Source organism: Sinocyclocheilus grahami, unplaced genomic scaffold (assembly GCF_001515645.1).
Source record: "Sinocyclocheilus grahami isolate Dianchi unplaced genomic scaffold, SAMN03320097.WGS_v1.1 scaffold85.1, whole genome shotgun sequence".
Lineage (NCBI taxonomy): Eukaryota > Metazoa > Chordata > Actinopteri > Cypriniformes > Cyprinidae > Sinocyclocheilus > Sinocyclocheilus grahami.
In genome coordinates this window covers 2,162,109-2,177,961 of record NW_015505264.1, presented here as the reverse complement: position 1 = coordinate 2,177,961, position 15,853 = coordinate 2,162,109, and the positions used below count along the sequence as shown (strand labels likewise).

At 38.9% G+C, this 15,853-nt stretch overlaps 1 protein-coding gene across 5 annotated transcripts; it reads right to left on the bottom strand.

Moving 5' to 3' along the window:
* Positions 1-1,418: 1,418 nt before the first annotated feature.
* Positions 1,419-14,998, bottom strand: LOC107586742 (activated CDC42 kinase 1-like). 5 transcript variants are annotated; one of them, XM_016274243.1, is made up of 17 exons: positions 14,907-14,998; positions 13,214-13,372; positions 11,281-11,458; positions 10,913-10,983; positions 10,345-10,572; positions 10,111-10,263; positions 7,764-8,041; positions 7,561-7,687; positions 7,331-7,477; positions 7,102-7,196; positions 5,938-6,132; positions 5,300-5,391; positions 5,131-5,175; positions 3,689-5,046; positions 3,511-3,606; positions 3,294-3,421; positions 1,419-3,052 (listed from the first exon to the last, which is right to left on the bottom strand). In XM_016274243.1, the coding sequence occupies exons 3-17, from the start codon at positions 11,441-11,443 to the stop codon at positions 3,046-3,048; spliced, it is 3,183 nt and encodes a 1,060-aa protein (XP_016129729.1). In that variant the 5' UTR covers positions 11,444-11,458; positions 13,214-13,372; positions 14,907-14,998; the 3' UTR covers positions 1,419-3,045. The 5 variants fall into 5 exon arrangements, with proteins under 5 accessions (XP_016129729.1, XP_016129730.1, XP_016129726.1 ...); XM_016274244.1 differs by lacking the exon at positions 13,214-13,372 and having other exon boundaries at positions 14,907-14,991; XM_016274240.1 differs by lacking the exons at positions 13,214-13,372; positions 14,907-14,998 and adding an exon at positions 11,632-11,684.
* Between the last annotated feature and the right edge of the window lie 855 nt (positions 14,999-15,853).

Below are 15,853 nucleotides of genomic sequence, written 5' to 3'. Positions count from 1 at the left end.
AATGATTTATAGGCTACTTTGTTTCCCTAACCACACCAGTTTAAACTCAAGGGAGAAATTTCCACAAATAACATTAACAACAGAATATTAACTCTAACAAAAAGTAGGCAATAGAAAGGTTTAAGCTGCATGACTACGGTCCTAAAGTCTAAACATCGACTAAATTAAAAACATTCATAAAGTTCTGGTGGGACAGATGGGTCACTGTTGTTGGGGTTTATTTTGTTATAATAACTGGCTGACTGAACATTATCCCACTTATTAAACAGCTTCTTGATTAAAAAAAAAACATGCACATGAAAAACTTATTTGACTTTAGTTTTCTAATTGTAGAGCAATACAAAGCCTTCCCTAAGAAAAATAAGCACGAAAGCAACCGACCTAACAAAACACGAACTCTGCAGAAAACATTCATTTGTTAAAATCTAAAATCCGTTACTTCTCGGTTTTAAAATGTCTCTCATTCAGCTCGTTGTGTCTCTTACCAGTTCATTGTTTGTCGGAAAGATGTTTTTTGTTGTTTTTTTGCTTTAACTATACTGGAGACTTCTGAGATTCTAGACATCTACGGCGGAAAATTAGCAAGCTTGAGACCGCGGAGTGATACATTACACATGAATAATCGGTTTCCGGTCAATTATACATAGTTGCCGGTGTTGTGAATGATTGGTGATTATTCTGAATTAATCCGCCCGCTCCAGAGAGCCCTGATGTAAGATTAAAATATCTTAAAATCATTTAAATATGCACACCATGGAGTTGTGGACTTCTGTTAACCGTTTTAACATATGGCTGATTGCTAGAAGCCCATTTTCGCCATGTAAGAAAAAAAAGCTTTGGTAAATCATATTTATGACATAAAAAAAAGACATAGCCTACTTAATCATAATTATGACATCATAAGTCATAGTAATGCAAATAAAGCATTATTTCCCCCTTGTGTACCCGAAATGGGTTTCCACAGACAATTTAAATTGTTGCTATTAGTGTAATCGAAAATAAATTAATGAGAGAGTCTGGGGAATATATTAAATATGATATGAGTAACTTTCAATGCAAAGCAATCTATCATTCTTTAGCATTATACTGACATCTAATGGTAGATTTGAGAAATAATGGTGATAGCATTTTGATGCCTCATCAACTAACATAAGTAATTTTACAAAAATTAAGTTCAGTAATTTATTCTACTTTTGATATTTTACAGAAAGTTAAATGGTGCAGCTCCACTTCAAGGCTCAGTGGGTCCGTATGTTCAGCATTTGCTGTTGAATAGCAGCCATAATTGTTCAAAATCAGGTGAAAGACAGGTGAAATAATGAAACCCCAATCACAGCAGTTTTAAATATTTACTTCATACAAAAATACAGATAGATAATTATACAACAAACATTTAAAAAGCTTTTACAGGAAGCCCAGCATTCTGCCATTCACTTCAGAAAAAGTGGGATGCAACCTACATGAGGTGAGCACTGACACAGGCTATATTCCAAAAACTGAATTGCAACAGCAATTGCATAGACATGAACACAAAACCAGTGCAGGTAAAATATAACTACAATAGTGAGCATCTGGACAAGAGGCAGATGAAAATTACAGAGCACAGAGCAGAAGCCTCAATTTGCTTAGCCAGATGTCTGTGTGTGATTGATTTAAAGTGTTTGACATACGGTCGACATGTTCTGACAGAAGAAAAATGCACATAAAAAAGCTGTTATTCAGTTTTATTCATGTAACAGATAAGGTAATTTCATTAACACAAACTTCCCATCTTCACACAGAGACTAAGTAAAGTTTCTGTGATTTATGAACCTGAGCAAAATCGCAAAATGAAATGAAATGAAAACAGTTCAAAATTACTTACTTAAAAGTAAGCTAAATCAACAACTGAGAACAAATTACATTATGTCTTAAGTGTTCCTGTGGTCAAAAAAAACAATGAAGACCAACAACTAACAAGGAAATTAATAAATTAATCATATAGTAGATGCATTTATAAGTGTTTTGTCTGCAGTCATCATGGCACATGAAAATGGGTTTATTCTAACATATATCTGGCTACACAAAACTTTGACGTATCTCATCCTCCTCCCAGCTTATTTTGGCCAAGAACTACCCACTTTGAAGGGAAGAGATCATCCTGAGACCATCTAAAATTATTTAAAAATATAACCAACTGTGGGTGATCTGTGGCTGTGCCGTCCAAGGCTGTGACTATTTATAACACCACTGAATAGAATAAAATGAAAGGAAAAACTAGTAAAGGCTTATATAAGCAACAACAAGGCCTGTGATATGCATGCAACATCATGTATGAGAGTTAACAGATGTATGAGCATTATCCATAAATAGGAGCATAAAGGTGCGGTCACATTAGCAAAGTTTCAGTGAAATTCACGCAGAAGTCACGTTCACACCAAGCAGCTTTCTAAGGTGTTTTCTTATGTGAAATTCCTGGTCATGTGGATTCCTTTTCAAATGACAGATTTAGCCCATGAAAATCTATCGAACAACTGTAAATGTGACCACACCTTAATAGTCAATACATCCATTCAAAAGGTTATTGTGTCTCTATAGTATACCCTGCAATGTCTTTACATAAAATCAGTGGCATAGTGACCATTACAACTCAGGTCACTCAATAATATTCATTAGCTGTGCTCATAAGATTCACATTGTGTCTCCAATTTTCAGATGATCACCTATGCCCCTGGATAAAATATTCTGAATAAATAAACTACAAACATTTTACAGGCTGAAAGTCACATAAGATGCAGTGAAAAGCAAACTTTTCTCTATTTTAAAACTTAAGCAAATATATAAAACACAATCTGATGTACGTGGTTCAACTGTTCACATTGCACTGTTGTACTTCAAGTAAGTGAATTTTGCATTTGTCTTGCATTGATTATAAGCAGTAAAGCAATGAACATTCAAATGACCTGCAAATATCTACTGGTCCAGAGTCAATGAGCTGTAGATGAAACTCAATTCTCATTAGCTGCAGTGGAATGGAGATCAGCTCTGTTCTTCTACTTTCTGCTATTAGAACCTGACACAAATCAGAGAGATATCAGTGAGATGATGAATGTATTCTTTCTACTTTCTTTTTTTCTGCATAACACAAAAGAACACTGGACTACATTGATTTTCATTGTATGAACAAAAAAAAGAGACATTTTTCAAATGTTCTTTTTTTATGTTCCACAGAAGTCATACAGTTTTGGAATGATATTAGGGTAAGTAAATGTTGACAATTTTAATTTTTTATCCATTTAATCATCATATACTACCTATGTCTAGATGGACCGTAGGAGTCCAGCATTTGGGTGCTGGCTTGCTCCAGATTCCAGCAACATCTCTCCAGAGCTTCCATGCATTCAGGCCGAGCCTTCAAACCCAGTCGAAACAACTGCTCCACCTATATCAGAAATCAGTATATATGTAAAGGCTCTATTATAATCCATGAGTACTTCCCTATTTTGAGTCTGAAAAGAAGAACACAGATACCTTCAGATATTTCACTGCCTCCTGAGCGTTCCAGCCGTGTGCTTGAAGAACCGTTTGACACTCCTCTACAGTTACTCCATGTACTGCCTCCTGCACCTACAGAAACACCCAATCAGTCATCTCAGAATACCATGACATTATTGAGTAGCCAATGGTGAGAGCATATTGAGTAGCTTACTTGTTGTAGCATTACACGGCTGTAGGCACCTGCTTGGGTGCTGCTCGGCCAGGCAAGACTGTTGGAGGTCCCACTGGTGTGGCTTGGGAAGGCACTGGGCTTGTTAACTTGCTGTTGAACCATGGGTCTCACAGTGGCCATATTTGTATTTTTTTTCTCCTCGTTTCCTTCAGAGTCCTTTAAGAACTTGTCGTACTTGTCCAGGTATGCCGGTTTCTCAGGTAGCAAGTAGTAATGAGTGCTGCTGGCCTTTACGCCACCGTACACGATAGGAAGGATGCATGGACTCTTGGCTGGAGTTTGAGTAGAGCCGTACTGAGAACTTGTAGTGGTGGCCGTGGACGTAGAAGACATGGTGGAGGAACTGGATGGCGCAGAAGAATAAGAAGATGGGGACAGGCAGGAACCCAGAGATCCAACACAACAGAGGCTGGACCTTTGCTGAGGGGAGCCGCCTTGTGGCACCATAGGGCTTGGTGCCCGAGAGTTGGGTTGAGATAGAGCGTGATCCCTTGGGGGTATCTGAGGCGGACATCGGCTCCCGTCTTCATTGTCTCCAAGGGAAACTGACAATCTGCTGCTGTATATTCCTGCCCGCTTAGAGGGCCGCATGGGCGGGATGGGGATTCTTGGAGGGATTTGAGGCTTGTCCTCATAGGAGGAGGGCAGGATGATCTGGCGGTGCGGGGCGAGAGCTGAAGGAGTCAGGAGGGGTGAAGAAGGGAGGGAAAGTCCGGTTGGAGGGACCCGAAGCTTCACCATCACCTCCCTTTGTAGATCCTTGAAGATGTCTGCTGATTGTGAAAAGGAGTGGGTTTCCTCAGCATGCTTGGTGGGTAGAAAGAGATTGTCCTCAACACTGCATTTACCATCGATTTTAACGCCATCTTCTGATTGTGTCTGTTCGGACACTATGTCTTCCTGTGACACAGATGCATTTATGGAGCTTACTTCCATGTCTTCTTGCTCTGCACACTCAACAGCCACCTCGTCGTATGCCGGAAGAGGAGGCAGGGGCCATATGTCCCAATCTACCACTGGAGTAGGGTGCATGGGGTTTGGCAGGGCTCGATTGGGGCTCTGCGGCGGTGCCATATCCAAGATTGAAGCGGCGTAGGTACCAGGTGGCTTCACTGTGCTGGGGTTGGGTGTCTCGGTAATGGGGGAAGGTGATGTAGAGCTGAAACTATCATCTCCAAAGTCAATGAGCGAGACTTCGCTAAGGCGGTCACTCGAACTAGTGCTTTCCCAAGGGTGGAGGCGCAAACTCAGGTACGTGGGAGTCTTAAGAGAGAGCTTCTTCACGCCTGTCACTATCAGATCATCATCGTCGTCCAGCACAGAGTCGTAAAATGGTTCTGGGAACAAGCCATCGGGCAAAACTTTAGGAAATTTCCTTTTGTAATGCAGTGATTGCAGTGAAGAAGAGAAATGGTTCTTACTCTTAAGAAGAACGACTGGTTTAGGAGGTCTAGGAGGAGGTTGTTCTGACACAACAGTTGAAGCAGAAAAGATCAGATGGAAAAAAAGATAAGCAGAGCAAAAGAGAGAAGTGGTGAATCTGAAGAAGAACAGAACAGCCCAACTCAACAAGATCAAGTGATTGCTTACTTTTAGCCCGGTTTGGAAGCATAGTGGGCTTGGCTGCATTTGAATCCATCCCAAGAACATCTGGTGGATCCATGGGATTACCAAGGTACAGACTGAACACAAAGCACACTGGATAAATAACAAAATCCCCCTCTATATATATTTTCACAAGTTTTCCAGTGGTTCCCAACAAGGGGGCCGGGGCCCACTAGGGGGACCTCTAATTTAAATTAAAAAGCTAAAAAACACATAAAATAAAGAAGTAAACTGAAAATTATTTCTTATATAATATAATAAAAATTATATATATCTATAATTTTCCCCTCAAGAACTGTTGTTTTTAATTGAAGATTATTTTGTCCTTGAAACATTTGAAATCCCAAAACATGGTTAATTAATATATCAAAGCTTCCAGTTTCTGCTAATACAAAAAGTTTGAAAACACAGCAGAAATACAGAAAATAGCCTGTACCGAGAAGCCTTAGAATATTGTGCCAACAGGGGATTTTGAGTGAAAAAGGTTGAGAATTGCTAGTTTAGAATAATATATTGCTGCTCTCTAGTGGTGAACACAAGTAAAGCAGTCTGTTCCCTGAGAGATCAATATTCCATAGAGTCTGTTAACAAAAGGTCACTCATATATGGTCATGGTATCTTACTCATCAATCTTGTCAGGGGCACCCCAGCTACGATGTGGGTCTGTGTCTCCATGGCCTGTGTGGATGAAACTGTGCTTGAGAGGTCGGCTGATGTCGTGAGCAGACAGACCGGCCACAGAGGTCACCACGTTCCTAGGGAACTGTCCTACCTTCAGGGTCTGTCTGTTCTGACCCCTCCACCAGTAGTTCTCTGCTCTGCATCATACAAAAAAGGGTTTAAAATAGATCTAAAACCTTGTTGTAAAGGTGGCTGTTCAGCATTCATGTTTATAGCATAAACAGTGCGGGACACCTACACAATGAAGTTTATTATTTTAAGGAGTTATGGGTTCTTTAACATCATCACAAATAATTTAATTTATAAAGGCAGCCAAATAATTAAATGTATTTAAATAACAGTTTTTTATATTAGCATTGTACACACGCAAATTATTAAGATATTATCTGGAAAACATATACTTGGTAAGAAAGGAAGGGAAAAGAGAGATGAATACTATATTTTTTAAAAAGTGACGTGACATGTGGCCAAGTATGGTGACCCATACTTGGAATTAGTGCTCTGCATTTAACCCATCCAAAGTGCACACACACAGCAGTGAACACACACACACCGTGAATACACACCTGGAGCAGTGGGCAGCCATTTATGCTGCGGCGCCCGGGGAGCAGTTGGGGCTTCGGTGCCTTGCTCAAGGGCACCTCAGTCGTGGTATTGAAGGTGGGAGAGAGCGCTGTACATTCACTCCCCCCACCTACAATCCCTGCCGGTACGAGACTCGAACCCGCAACCAAAAGCCATGACTTCCCCTTAATCTTATATATATATATATATATATATATATATATAAGATTAATGTCAATAGATTAAATTCATTTTATGATTATCAAGTTTTTTTTAATCAAATTCTGTAAAAGTGTTACATGTTTTTGAGTTAATATGAGTTACTAAATATTAATTTTATCTTAATTTTAACATACATTAACAAGCTTATGTAAACATCCTTATTTTTTATTATTTTACGAAATTATTTTCTTATTTTCTTTTTTTTTAATTAAATTTTCTTTCCTGAACTGTAGGTTGACAGTGACCACATGATACTGTTGCACCTCACATCTGGCTGAGCAAAAAAACGAATTGACAAAACCACCAAAATTTGTCCTCACCTTCCCTCAATTATGGTGATGATGTCGTTAGCATGAATTTTAAGTTTGTCTGGCTCATCAAAGTCCTGCAGTGCCCTCATGTCTGTGGGCATTGTCTATAAGCAAATTAGAAAGACTTAATTAATTAAAAAAAGAATAATTATTTTGACATTCTTGTGGACATGCAAGACCTTGACAAAAGGATGTTCTATCCATTATCGCTATCTGCTGTTACTATCCCACAGTTTACCTCCACAAGGAAGTCCCTGAGGGACACAAATGTCGGTCTGTCCTCAGGTTTGGGCGACCAGCACTGCAGCATGACGTTATAAATGTCCTGGGGACAGTCTTCTGGTTTGATAAGCCTCTCTCCCTCCCTATCGATCTTATGGAGAATCTATACAGAAGGACACACATATAAATGTCACACAAACTTTACTTACAGAAAAATAGATTTGAGGCTCAGGTATGAGTGTATACCTGGCTACCATTGAGTCCAACCCAAGGTTCCTGTCCGTGAGTGAACATTTCCCACAATGTTACTCCAAACATCCAAGTGTCACTGGCATGGGAGAAGGTTCGGGTCTTTAAGCTTTCTGGAGCACACCTGCAACACACAGAGCATGTTGACATGGGCTGAGGGAATTAATAGTAAGTAGAAGGTGGTATATTCTTCTTCTCACCAGGCAAAGGGGACTTTGTGATGCTCCTGCATCACATAATGTTCATCGTTCTTAGGCAAGGCCCTCATTAGGCCGAAGTCACCAATTTTGATGAGGTCATTGGAGGCTAAAAGGATGTTGCGTGCAGCCAGGTCTCTGTGAATGAATCGTCGGGACTCCAGGTACGCCATGCCACAGGCGATCTGAACAGTGTAATGGCACAGCACTGATATCAAAATATGACCCTGACGCTTCCTCAAGCGGTCTAACAAAGAACCCAATGGGGCGAGTTCTGTCACCTGAAACACAAAAATAATAGACAAAGTGCTTTAAAATGATAGCTCAAAAAGTGAAACTTTCATATATTCTAGATTCATTACATGTAAAGTAAAATATTTTTTTTGTACAAGTTTTTCTGTTTTAATTTTGATGATTAGAGCTTACAGTTCATGAAAGTAAAAAATCCAGTATCTCAAAATATTAGAATATTTACATTTGAGTTTCATTACATCCCTACAGTATAAATTCCGGGTATCTCTTGTTCTTTGAAACCACAATAATGGGGGAGACTGCTGACTTGGCAATGGTCCAGAAGACGATCATTGACACCCTCCACGAAGAGGGTAAGTCACAGAAGGTCATTACTGAAAGGGGTGGCTATTCACAGAGTGCTGTATCAAAGCATATTAAATGCAAAGTTGACTGGAAGGAAGAAATTGGGTAGGAAAAGGTGCACAAGCAACAGGGATGACCGCAAGCTTCAGAATACTGTCAAGCAAAGCTGATTCAAACACTTGGGAGAGTTTCACAAGGAGTGAACTGAAGCTGGAGTCAGTGCATCAAGAGTCACCACGCACAGACGTCTTCAGGAAAAGGGCTACCAAGCCACTTCTGAAACAGAAACAACGTCAGAAGTATCTTACCTGGGCTAAGGAGAAAAAGAACTGGACTGTTGCTCAGTGGTCCAAAGTCCTCTTTTCAGATAAAAGTAAATTTTCCATTTCATTTGGAAATCAAGGTCTGGAGTCTGGAGGAAGACTGGAGAGGCACAGAATCCAAGCTGCTTGAAGTCCAGTGTGAAGTTTCTGAAGTCAGAGATGATTTGGGGTGCCGTGACGTCTGCTGGTGTTGGTCCATTGTGTTTTATCAAGTCTAAAGTCAATGCAGCCATCTACGAGGAGATTTTGGAGCACTTTATGCTTCCATCTACTGACAAGCTTTATGGAGATGCTGATTTCCTTTTCCAGCAGGACTTTAGCACCTGCCCATGATGCCAAAACCACTTCCAAAAGGTTTGCTGACCATGATATTACTGTGCTTGATTGGCCAGCAAACATGCCTGACCTGAACCCCATATGGAATCTATGGGATATTTTCAAGAGAAAGATGAGAAACAGTTGATCCAACAATACAGACGAGCTGAAGGCTCAACAGTGCCTCAGCAGTGCCACAGGCTGATCGCTTCATGCCACACCTCACTGATGCTGGAGTTTGTGCTAAAGGAGCCCCGACCAAGTATTGAGTGCATAAATGAACATACTTTATAAAGAACATGAACTTTTCTGTTTTGCAAATCCTTTTTTTGATTGATCTTAGGAAATATTCAAATATTTTGAGATACTGGACTTTTAACTTTCATGAGCTGTAAGCTCTAATCATCAAAATTAAAACAAAAAAACGTGTGAAATGTTTTACTTTACATGTAATGAATCTAGAATATAGGAAAGTTTCACTTTTTGAAATAAGTTTTAAGAAGAAAATTATAAGAAGAAAACGTATTCACGATATTCAAATTTTTTGAGATGCACCTGTATATATATAGGTGCATCTCAATAAATTAGAATGTCGTGGAAAAGTTCATTTATTTCAGTAATTCAACTCAAATTGTGAAACTCGTGTATTAAATAAATGCAATGCACACAGACTGAAGTAGTTTAAGTCTTTGGTTCTTTTAATTGGGATGATTTTGGCTCACATTTCACAAAAACCCACCAATTCACTATCTCAACAAATTAGAATACTTCATAAGACCAATAAAAAAAACATTTTTAGTGAATTGTTGGCCTTCTGGAAAGTATGTTCATTTACTGTACATGTACTCAATACTTGGTTGGGCCTCCTTTTGCATGAATTACTGCATCAGTGCAGCGTGGCATGGAGACAATCAGCCTGTGGCACTGCTCGGGTGTAATATATATATATATATATATATATATATATATATATATATGAAAAACGTAGTGACCTCAAACTTTTGAACGGTAGTGTGGTTCAGTCTGATTTAGTGTAGAAACATAGTTGTATTTTAAACATGTTTTTTTTGCTAGTCCAAAATGCCATTTTTAGTACTTCAATTATCATTCCTCACCATCTTCATGGGGTGTGTGAGGACAACCCCATAGAGACGAATGAGATTGTGGTGGTCCAGGGAATGCATGGCGTTAACTTCCCTTATGAAGTCATCTAGACCTTCATCCTGTTCCAACAGGTCTGTCTTCAGGCACTTCACAGCCACACTCAGCTACAGCACAGGAAGAAACACTATGCATTATATTTACTATAATTACTTTCTCATCATTACTAGTGTCACTTATTTTCCTACCACTCTTCCAGACGGGGCCTGCCATTCTCCACGTTTCACCACTCCGAAAGAGCCGTCTCCCAGTTTCTCGTAGAGCGTGATGTCTCTGTCACTGATGAGGCAGGTGAGATTGGCTGGCTGGCCATCTGGTTGGGTTGAGGATGGGGAGGAGCTGCGGAACACCGCTGGGGTCTGGAAATCGGACTCAGGCCGCTTCCCGGTGAACACCTGCTGGCCCAAGCACAGAGACTACGGCTGAGGGTGATTCCACCTGCCTCTGTCTTAAAGATGCAATAGCTCCTCATTCAGTAAAACATGTCATTCATATGCCTGGAAGACATCTGTGATTATCGATATGAAGCTCAGATGCTCAAACCACTTTGAAATGCAAAAGGTTTCTTGATCTTAAATAGTGTTGCCATGGTGTCAACTAAAATGTCATGAAATTCACACACAATGATACACTTAGATGTAGCCAAAAATTAAGAAATGGATGTGGAGGGGAGGCTCTATAGCACCCCCTTTTGACTGACGCGAAGTCGGTTTTACCTACAATCAGACATTTTTCATTTCTGGATGCACACCATACCTTGCTCATCCATGACTTCCGTTTGCACATTGCCCTTCTCCTTTTCACTGCCTCCCACAGCCGTCTCTGACCTGCAGAGCCAGAGATAGAAGAAAAAATGCCAGGAGGTCTAAATATAATAAATATGTTATAAAATGTACTATAATATTCACCTAATCTTTTATATTATATTATATTATATTATATATTATATGTATTATTATACAGTGCTGTCTAAATAAATCAATCAATCAAAATATAAGTCCAAATAAATAATAAACATATACATTATTATTAATAATAAAACACTTTAAAAAATAATGAATAAATACATTTTCCAACACTCAAAACTCCTCTCACACACTTCAAACACATACTACCCCACTCACCGGGGCGGCCCATGCCAATCTTTTCAAGGTCCTCATTTTTGACATAGTCAAAGTGTGAGAGACGAGTGACATTGAGCTCATCACGAATGCGCATGAAGTACTGCTGAAGCTGCACTTCGGTGAGCAGCTCCATGAGCCACTCCGTTCCCTCTTCAGACTGCATGTCTCCACCGTCCGGCTGCACACACAAAACACAAGACATATTGTTTTAAGCATAAACAATCTTATTATCCTCCACAATTCTGCTTCTCAAGCAAACCTATCTTATTTTAAGCTTTTTTAAAGATATTTTTATTGGAAAACCAGACAAAAATACAGTTCTTTTTTCAGTGTAGAGACCTCAACTTCTACCTCATCTTTTACATTATAGTGCCGCTGGTATTCGGAGACCGCCGCCATTTCTACATGGAAAGCAGTGCTTTCAGGCAGTGTGTGTATGAGTGAACCGCACTCCCTCGGGGTGTGTCCTGTTTTCACAGAAAACTGTCGAGCGTCTCCTCTAATCTGTGAGATATATTTGGTTGATTCTTCTTCTTCCCATCAGCAGCTACAAAAGCTCTCTCTTTTATAAGCTAAAGTCAAGAATAAAGTGAGTAATCTGATTCCTCGACCAAACAATAGTTGCAGTCTCATGTGAAATCGTGTCTTCTGTTGCAAAACCTCTGCCCAGCCTCCGGAGAATTAGTGTGAAAGATTATTCCCACCCTTTTAGATGAATGAATCAGTGCAGACAGTGCCTTAAATCCAGTTAATTTCAGCCCTGTCTTGTCTTCCAAACATGTCAGCATCCATCCTCAGTCTCATCTCCTTACGTCTCCAGTCTCAGTCAGACGAATAAAAAGAAGTTCACAGCTTGTTAACGGTAAGGTATTTCCATCTATTATTAGTGCTTTTTCCAGAAGCAGCATTTTGCTTTCTCTTGCTGAGTCACTGCAGCAGCAGTACGAGTGCAGCAGACCTCAAACACAATCCTTAAATGCAGTATTGCTGTATATAACTGAATGTGCTTCTAAGTGCTTACCGTCACACTGCTTAACCTCACACCCCCAATAAAGAAAAAAACATGAAAGTGTTATATTGACATATGTCAACATTATCAGATTGACCTTTTGCTTTTATTTGTCACAATATTGAAAAATTATTTTTCCTTTTTTGTGACAGGAAATGACACCACATTACATGTCAGTGCATTTACACTACAATGAATGGATAGCTAGCTAGCTAGCTAGATAGATAGATTGATTTAACATAAATATACACAGACAATATACACAATTAACCTAACAATCAGAACCAATTCCATTCCAGTAAGCCGTATAATATAGACAGAGGCTGTCAAAACGTCATTGATTATTTTGAGGAAATGTACATCAGGACATGATGACCCATTCACTGAAGAATTACGCAGCCTCCCATGTGAGTAAGAGACAGCACACCCAGAATTAAAACTGTCCACAGATGTACATAAACATATTTATTCACACGTTCTCACCAAACACCTAAACCATCAGAAACCACCCACTGAGTGTGATGGCAGCACATCATAACTATGACAATGACGCAGTAACCCTTGGCAACTAGAGCATGACTAAGAGGAGCAGACAGAACGCCACATGGCATCTCTTTCCCTTCTAGAGATGCCCTACGCACATTTATGAGGACGTCCAATATAGGACACAGTTGTAGGAGGCAGGGTGGTTGGAAATGTACACCCTTTGAAACTCTGATACTGTCGAATAAGATATGTAACAGACTCACACTGGCCTTATGAAGACATACAGCACATATAGGAACAGTATCCTAAATATTTCATAACCAATTTAAACAATTCAGTCTTTTATTCAGGACATTCTAAGTTTAGAGAACAAAATATAGCCGTGTTTATTGACCTTAGTCTAGAAATTTATGATAAAGTGCTGTCCAGTGGTCTTACCAAGTTGTAGTTTAGTCCTGAGGTCTTCAGAAATAGTCCACTAAATACAAGCTGATGTCAGGGACGGTCCTCCTGCGGTCCAGTGTTTGACAGGGCCATGACAGGCACATATGAGCCAAATCAAGGCTGCTTCTGACTAGTCAACATCAAGCTGCAAAACTGCGGAGATGAATTATCATAGAAGGAGGTGAGCTGTTATAACCTTGTTACAATGTGTCTTTACAAACATCTGCCATCACTGCAGTGATTCACACACATATGTATATAGGAGGAGGATTGTGAATCATTTAAACATCATCCGGTGAATCATCACTGAACCGCTCTCTTTTGAATCAAGTGACTGCTTACCTGCCTTGATAATACAAACAACAAATAGCAAAAAGGCCAGGCTGTGAAGGAGCATTTCATTGGTCGAGCTGACTGAACACGCACTCATCACTGAACGAGTCAGTGTTTTCAATCTGAATTTGAGCGAAGTTGAACAATTTGAACTGGGACATCTCATTTGTTCATATCTATTGTGCTTCGTTGTGATTTGTGATGTTTCTGTAGTCTATTTGTAAATTAGTAGACATGCAAATTAATTATGATTGTTTTGGTTGCGAAGGACTGTATTAATAGTCAAATGATACAATGAGTAAATTCAGTAAATGATTCAATGAGGCATTCATTCATAATGCAAGAAACACTCAAACCCCATGCTGGCATAAAGATAGCCTTCATTGATCAAATCAGCATTCAAATTTGAATTAATATTTTTGGAGAACTGATTCACTGTAAGAAATCTAAGTCAGTGTCATTAAAATACTATTACTGTTTCTTTATATTTTGAATTTTCAGCATTTTATTTAATTTGGTTGTTTTTGTCATTTTATTAGTTATATGTTTTATATGTCTTTATAGTTCTTACTCATTTTTTTTTATTTCAGTTGTAGTTTTAATTATTTTAGTAGGCTACATTAAGTTAAACTAGACTAAATGGAAGAAATGCATCTTTGGCAACAAGCTGATACAAAATAAGTTGAAGTTTTTGAAATATTTTATTTCAGTTAAGGTTTATTTAAAGTATTTTTTAAATGGTTTTAGTTGTGAACACACCAGATTAGATATTAATACATCTCCAACCAGATAGTTGGGATAATGAGCTGGGGCTATAACTGTTTATTGTATGTAACTGAATAATTAATAAATTACATTATTGAACAACAGCGGGTTTGCCATATTGATGAGATACCACGTAGCCTATTTCTTTTATTACAGCATCATTAAGAGAAATTTAGCTTAGATCTTCCAGAAATATTAATCAGAACCGATCCAAAAGCAAATATAAAATCGTATTTAGTTTGCCATGTGGAAACCATTAGCGTTTTTGAGTCCGCTCGGGGCCATGCTGTCTAGGAAGGCAGCGCGCTAGGTTTTGAGACACATCCACGGTCTTCTTTATATTCAGATACAGAATCGGACATAAATAACAAGCTAATTCAAACAAGCGTAAGTAACCTTTCTATATATATATATATAAAACAAAATAGGCATTAAAGGCTGGTACTGATCACAGGCTCTGTAGTGATGCAGTCATTAGGATAGCTAGCGCGGCGCAGAGGTGCAATGATTCCCGGACATTCAGTAGCGAAGTCCGAGCTCACATTCATGTGATTTTGACATTTCAAACAAAGTCAAATGATTTACTTACCTCTTAAACAGTCATTTTAAAGAAAGAGAATTAGCTGCTCAGCGGTCGTAATCCTTCTTCAACCTTGGTACACGGATTGATCTCTTTCTTAAAGAGACAGCGCATTTTACACAGACGAGAGCGCGGGGGAGATCGTTTCTTCATGGGAACCTTGCGTTGACTGTGGTTCTTGAATTAATCTAAATATAATTAATAAAGTCTGAATCTAAACATGCACATGTGAATAATACCATTATTTTGTCCATTGAAGCTGTTCTTCATGGTAACTAGTGTTCGGTGGCACATTTTAAGATGATTTACTATAATATCGCCAACTGATATCCATCGTATCATTTGTTACAGGCATCAGAAGACTTAAAAAAAAACTGAACACATTAGGCATCCACACTCACTGGTTTTCATGGTGCATTGTGGGGATTTCTCACATTACTGTGTACTTAACCTGCATTACACTTTATTCACTACATTACAGTCCTAAAACTATTCCAATTACAAATACACCCGATTAGATTTAAGATGATTACAGATCTATTCCTCTAGTCTTGTAAGTCCTGTAAAGTGTCTTGTGAGGTAAGACATGAAAAATATTCATAGTCTTACACAAAAATAAACATACTTCCAATGCCAAGTTTACTACAGAATAAAGGTTGACAGATATTGGATACAAATGTCAATTCTAACAATCAAATGGTTTAACTTGTAACCCCACCACCCAACACATCTAGACAGACCTGAAATGATCCATTTTACTGCTTATTAATTTTGATAAAGATACATTTGGTAAATCAAACCCTGCTTGTCTAGAAGTAACAGTTCATTCACACAAATTGAAATGTCTAGTAACTTTATTTCACCATCACATTCAGCTTCAAACACATTGCTTTGTTTTTATCAACCTGTGATGTTTAGATTTATTTCATGCACGTCTACATGCTATGAAAGTCCAA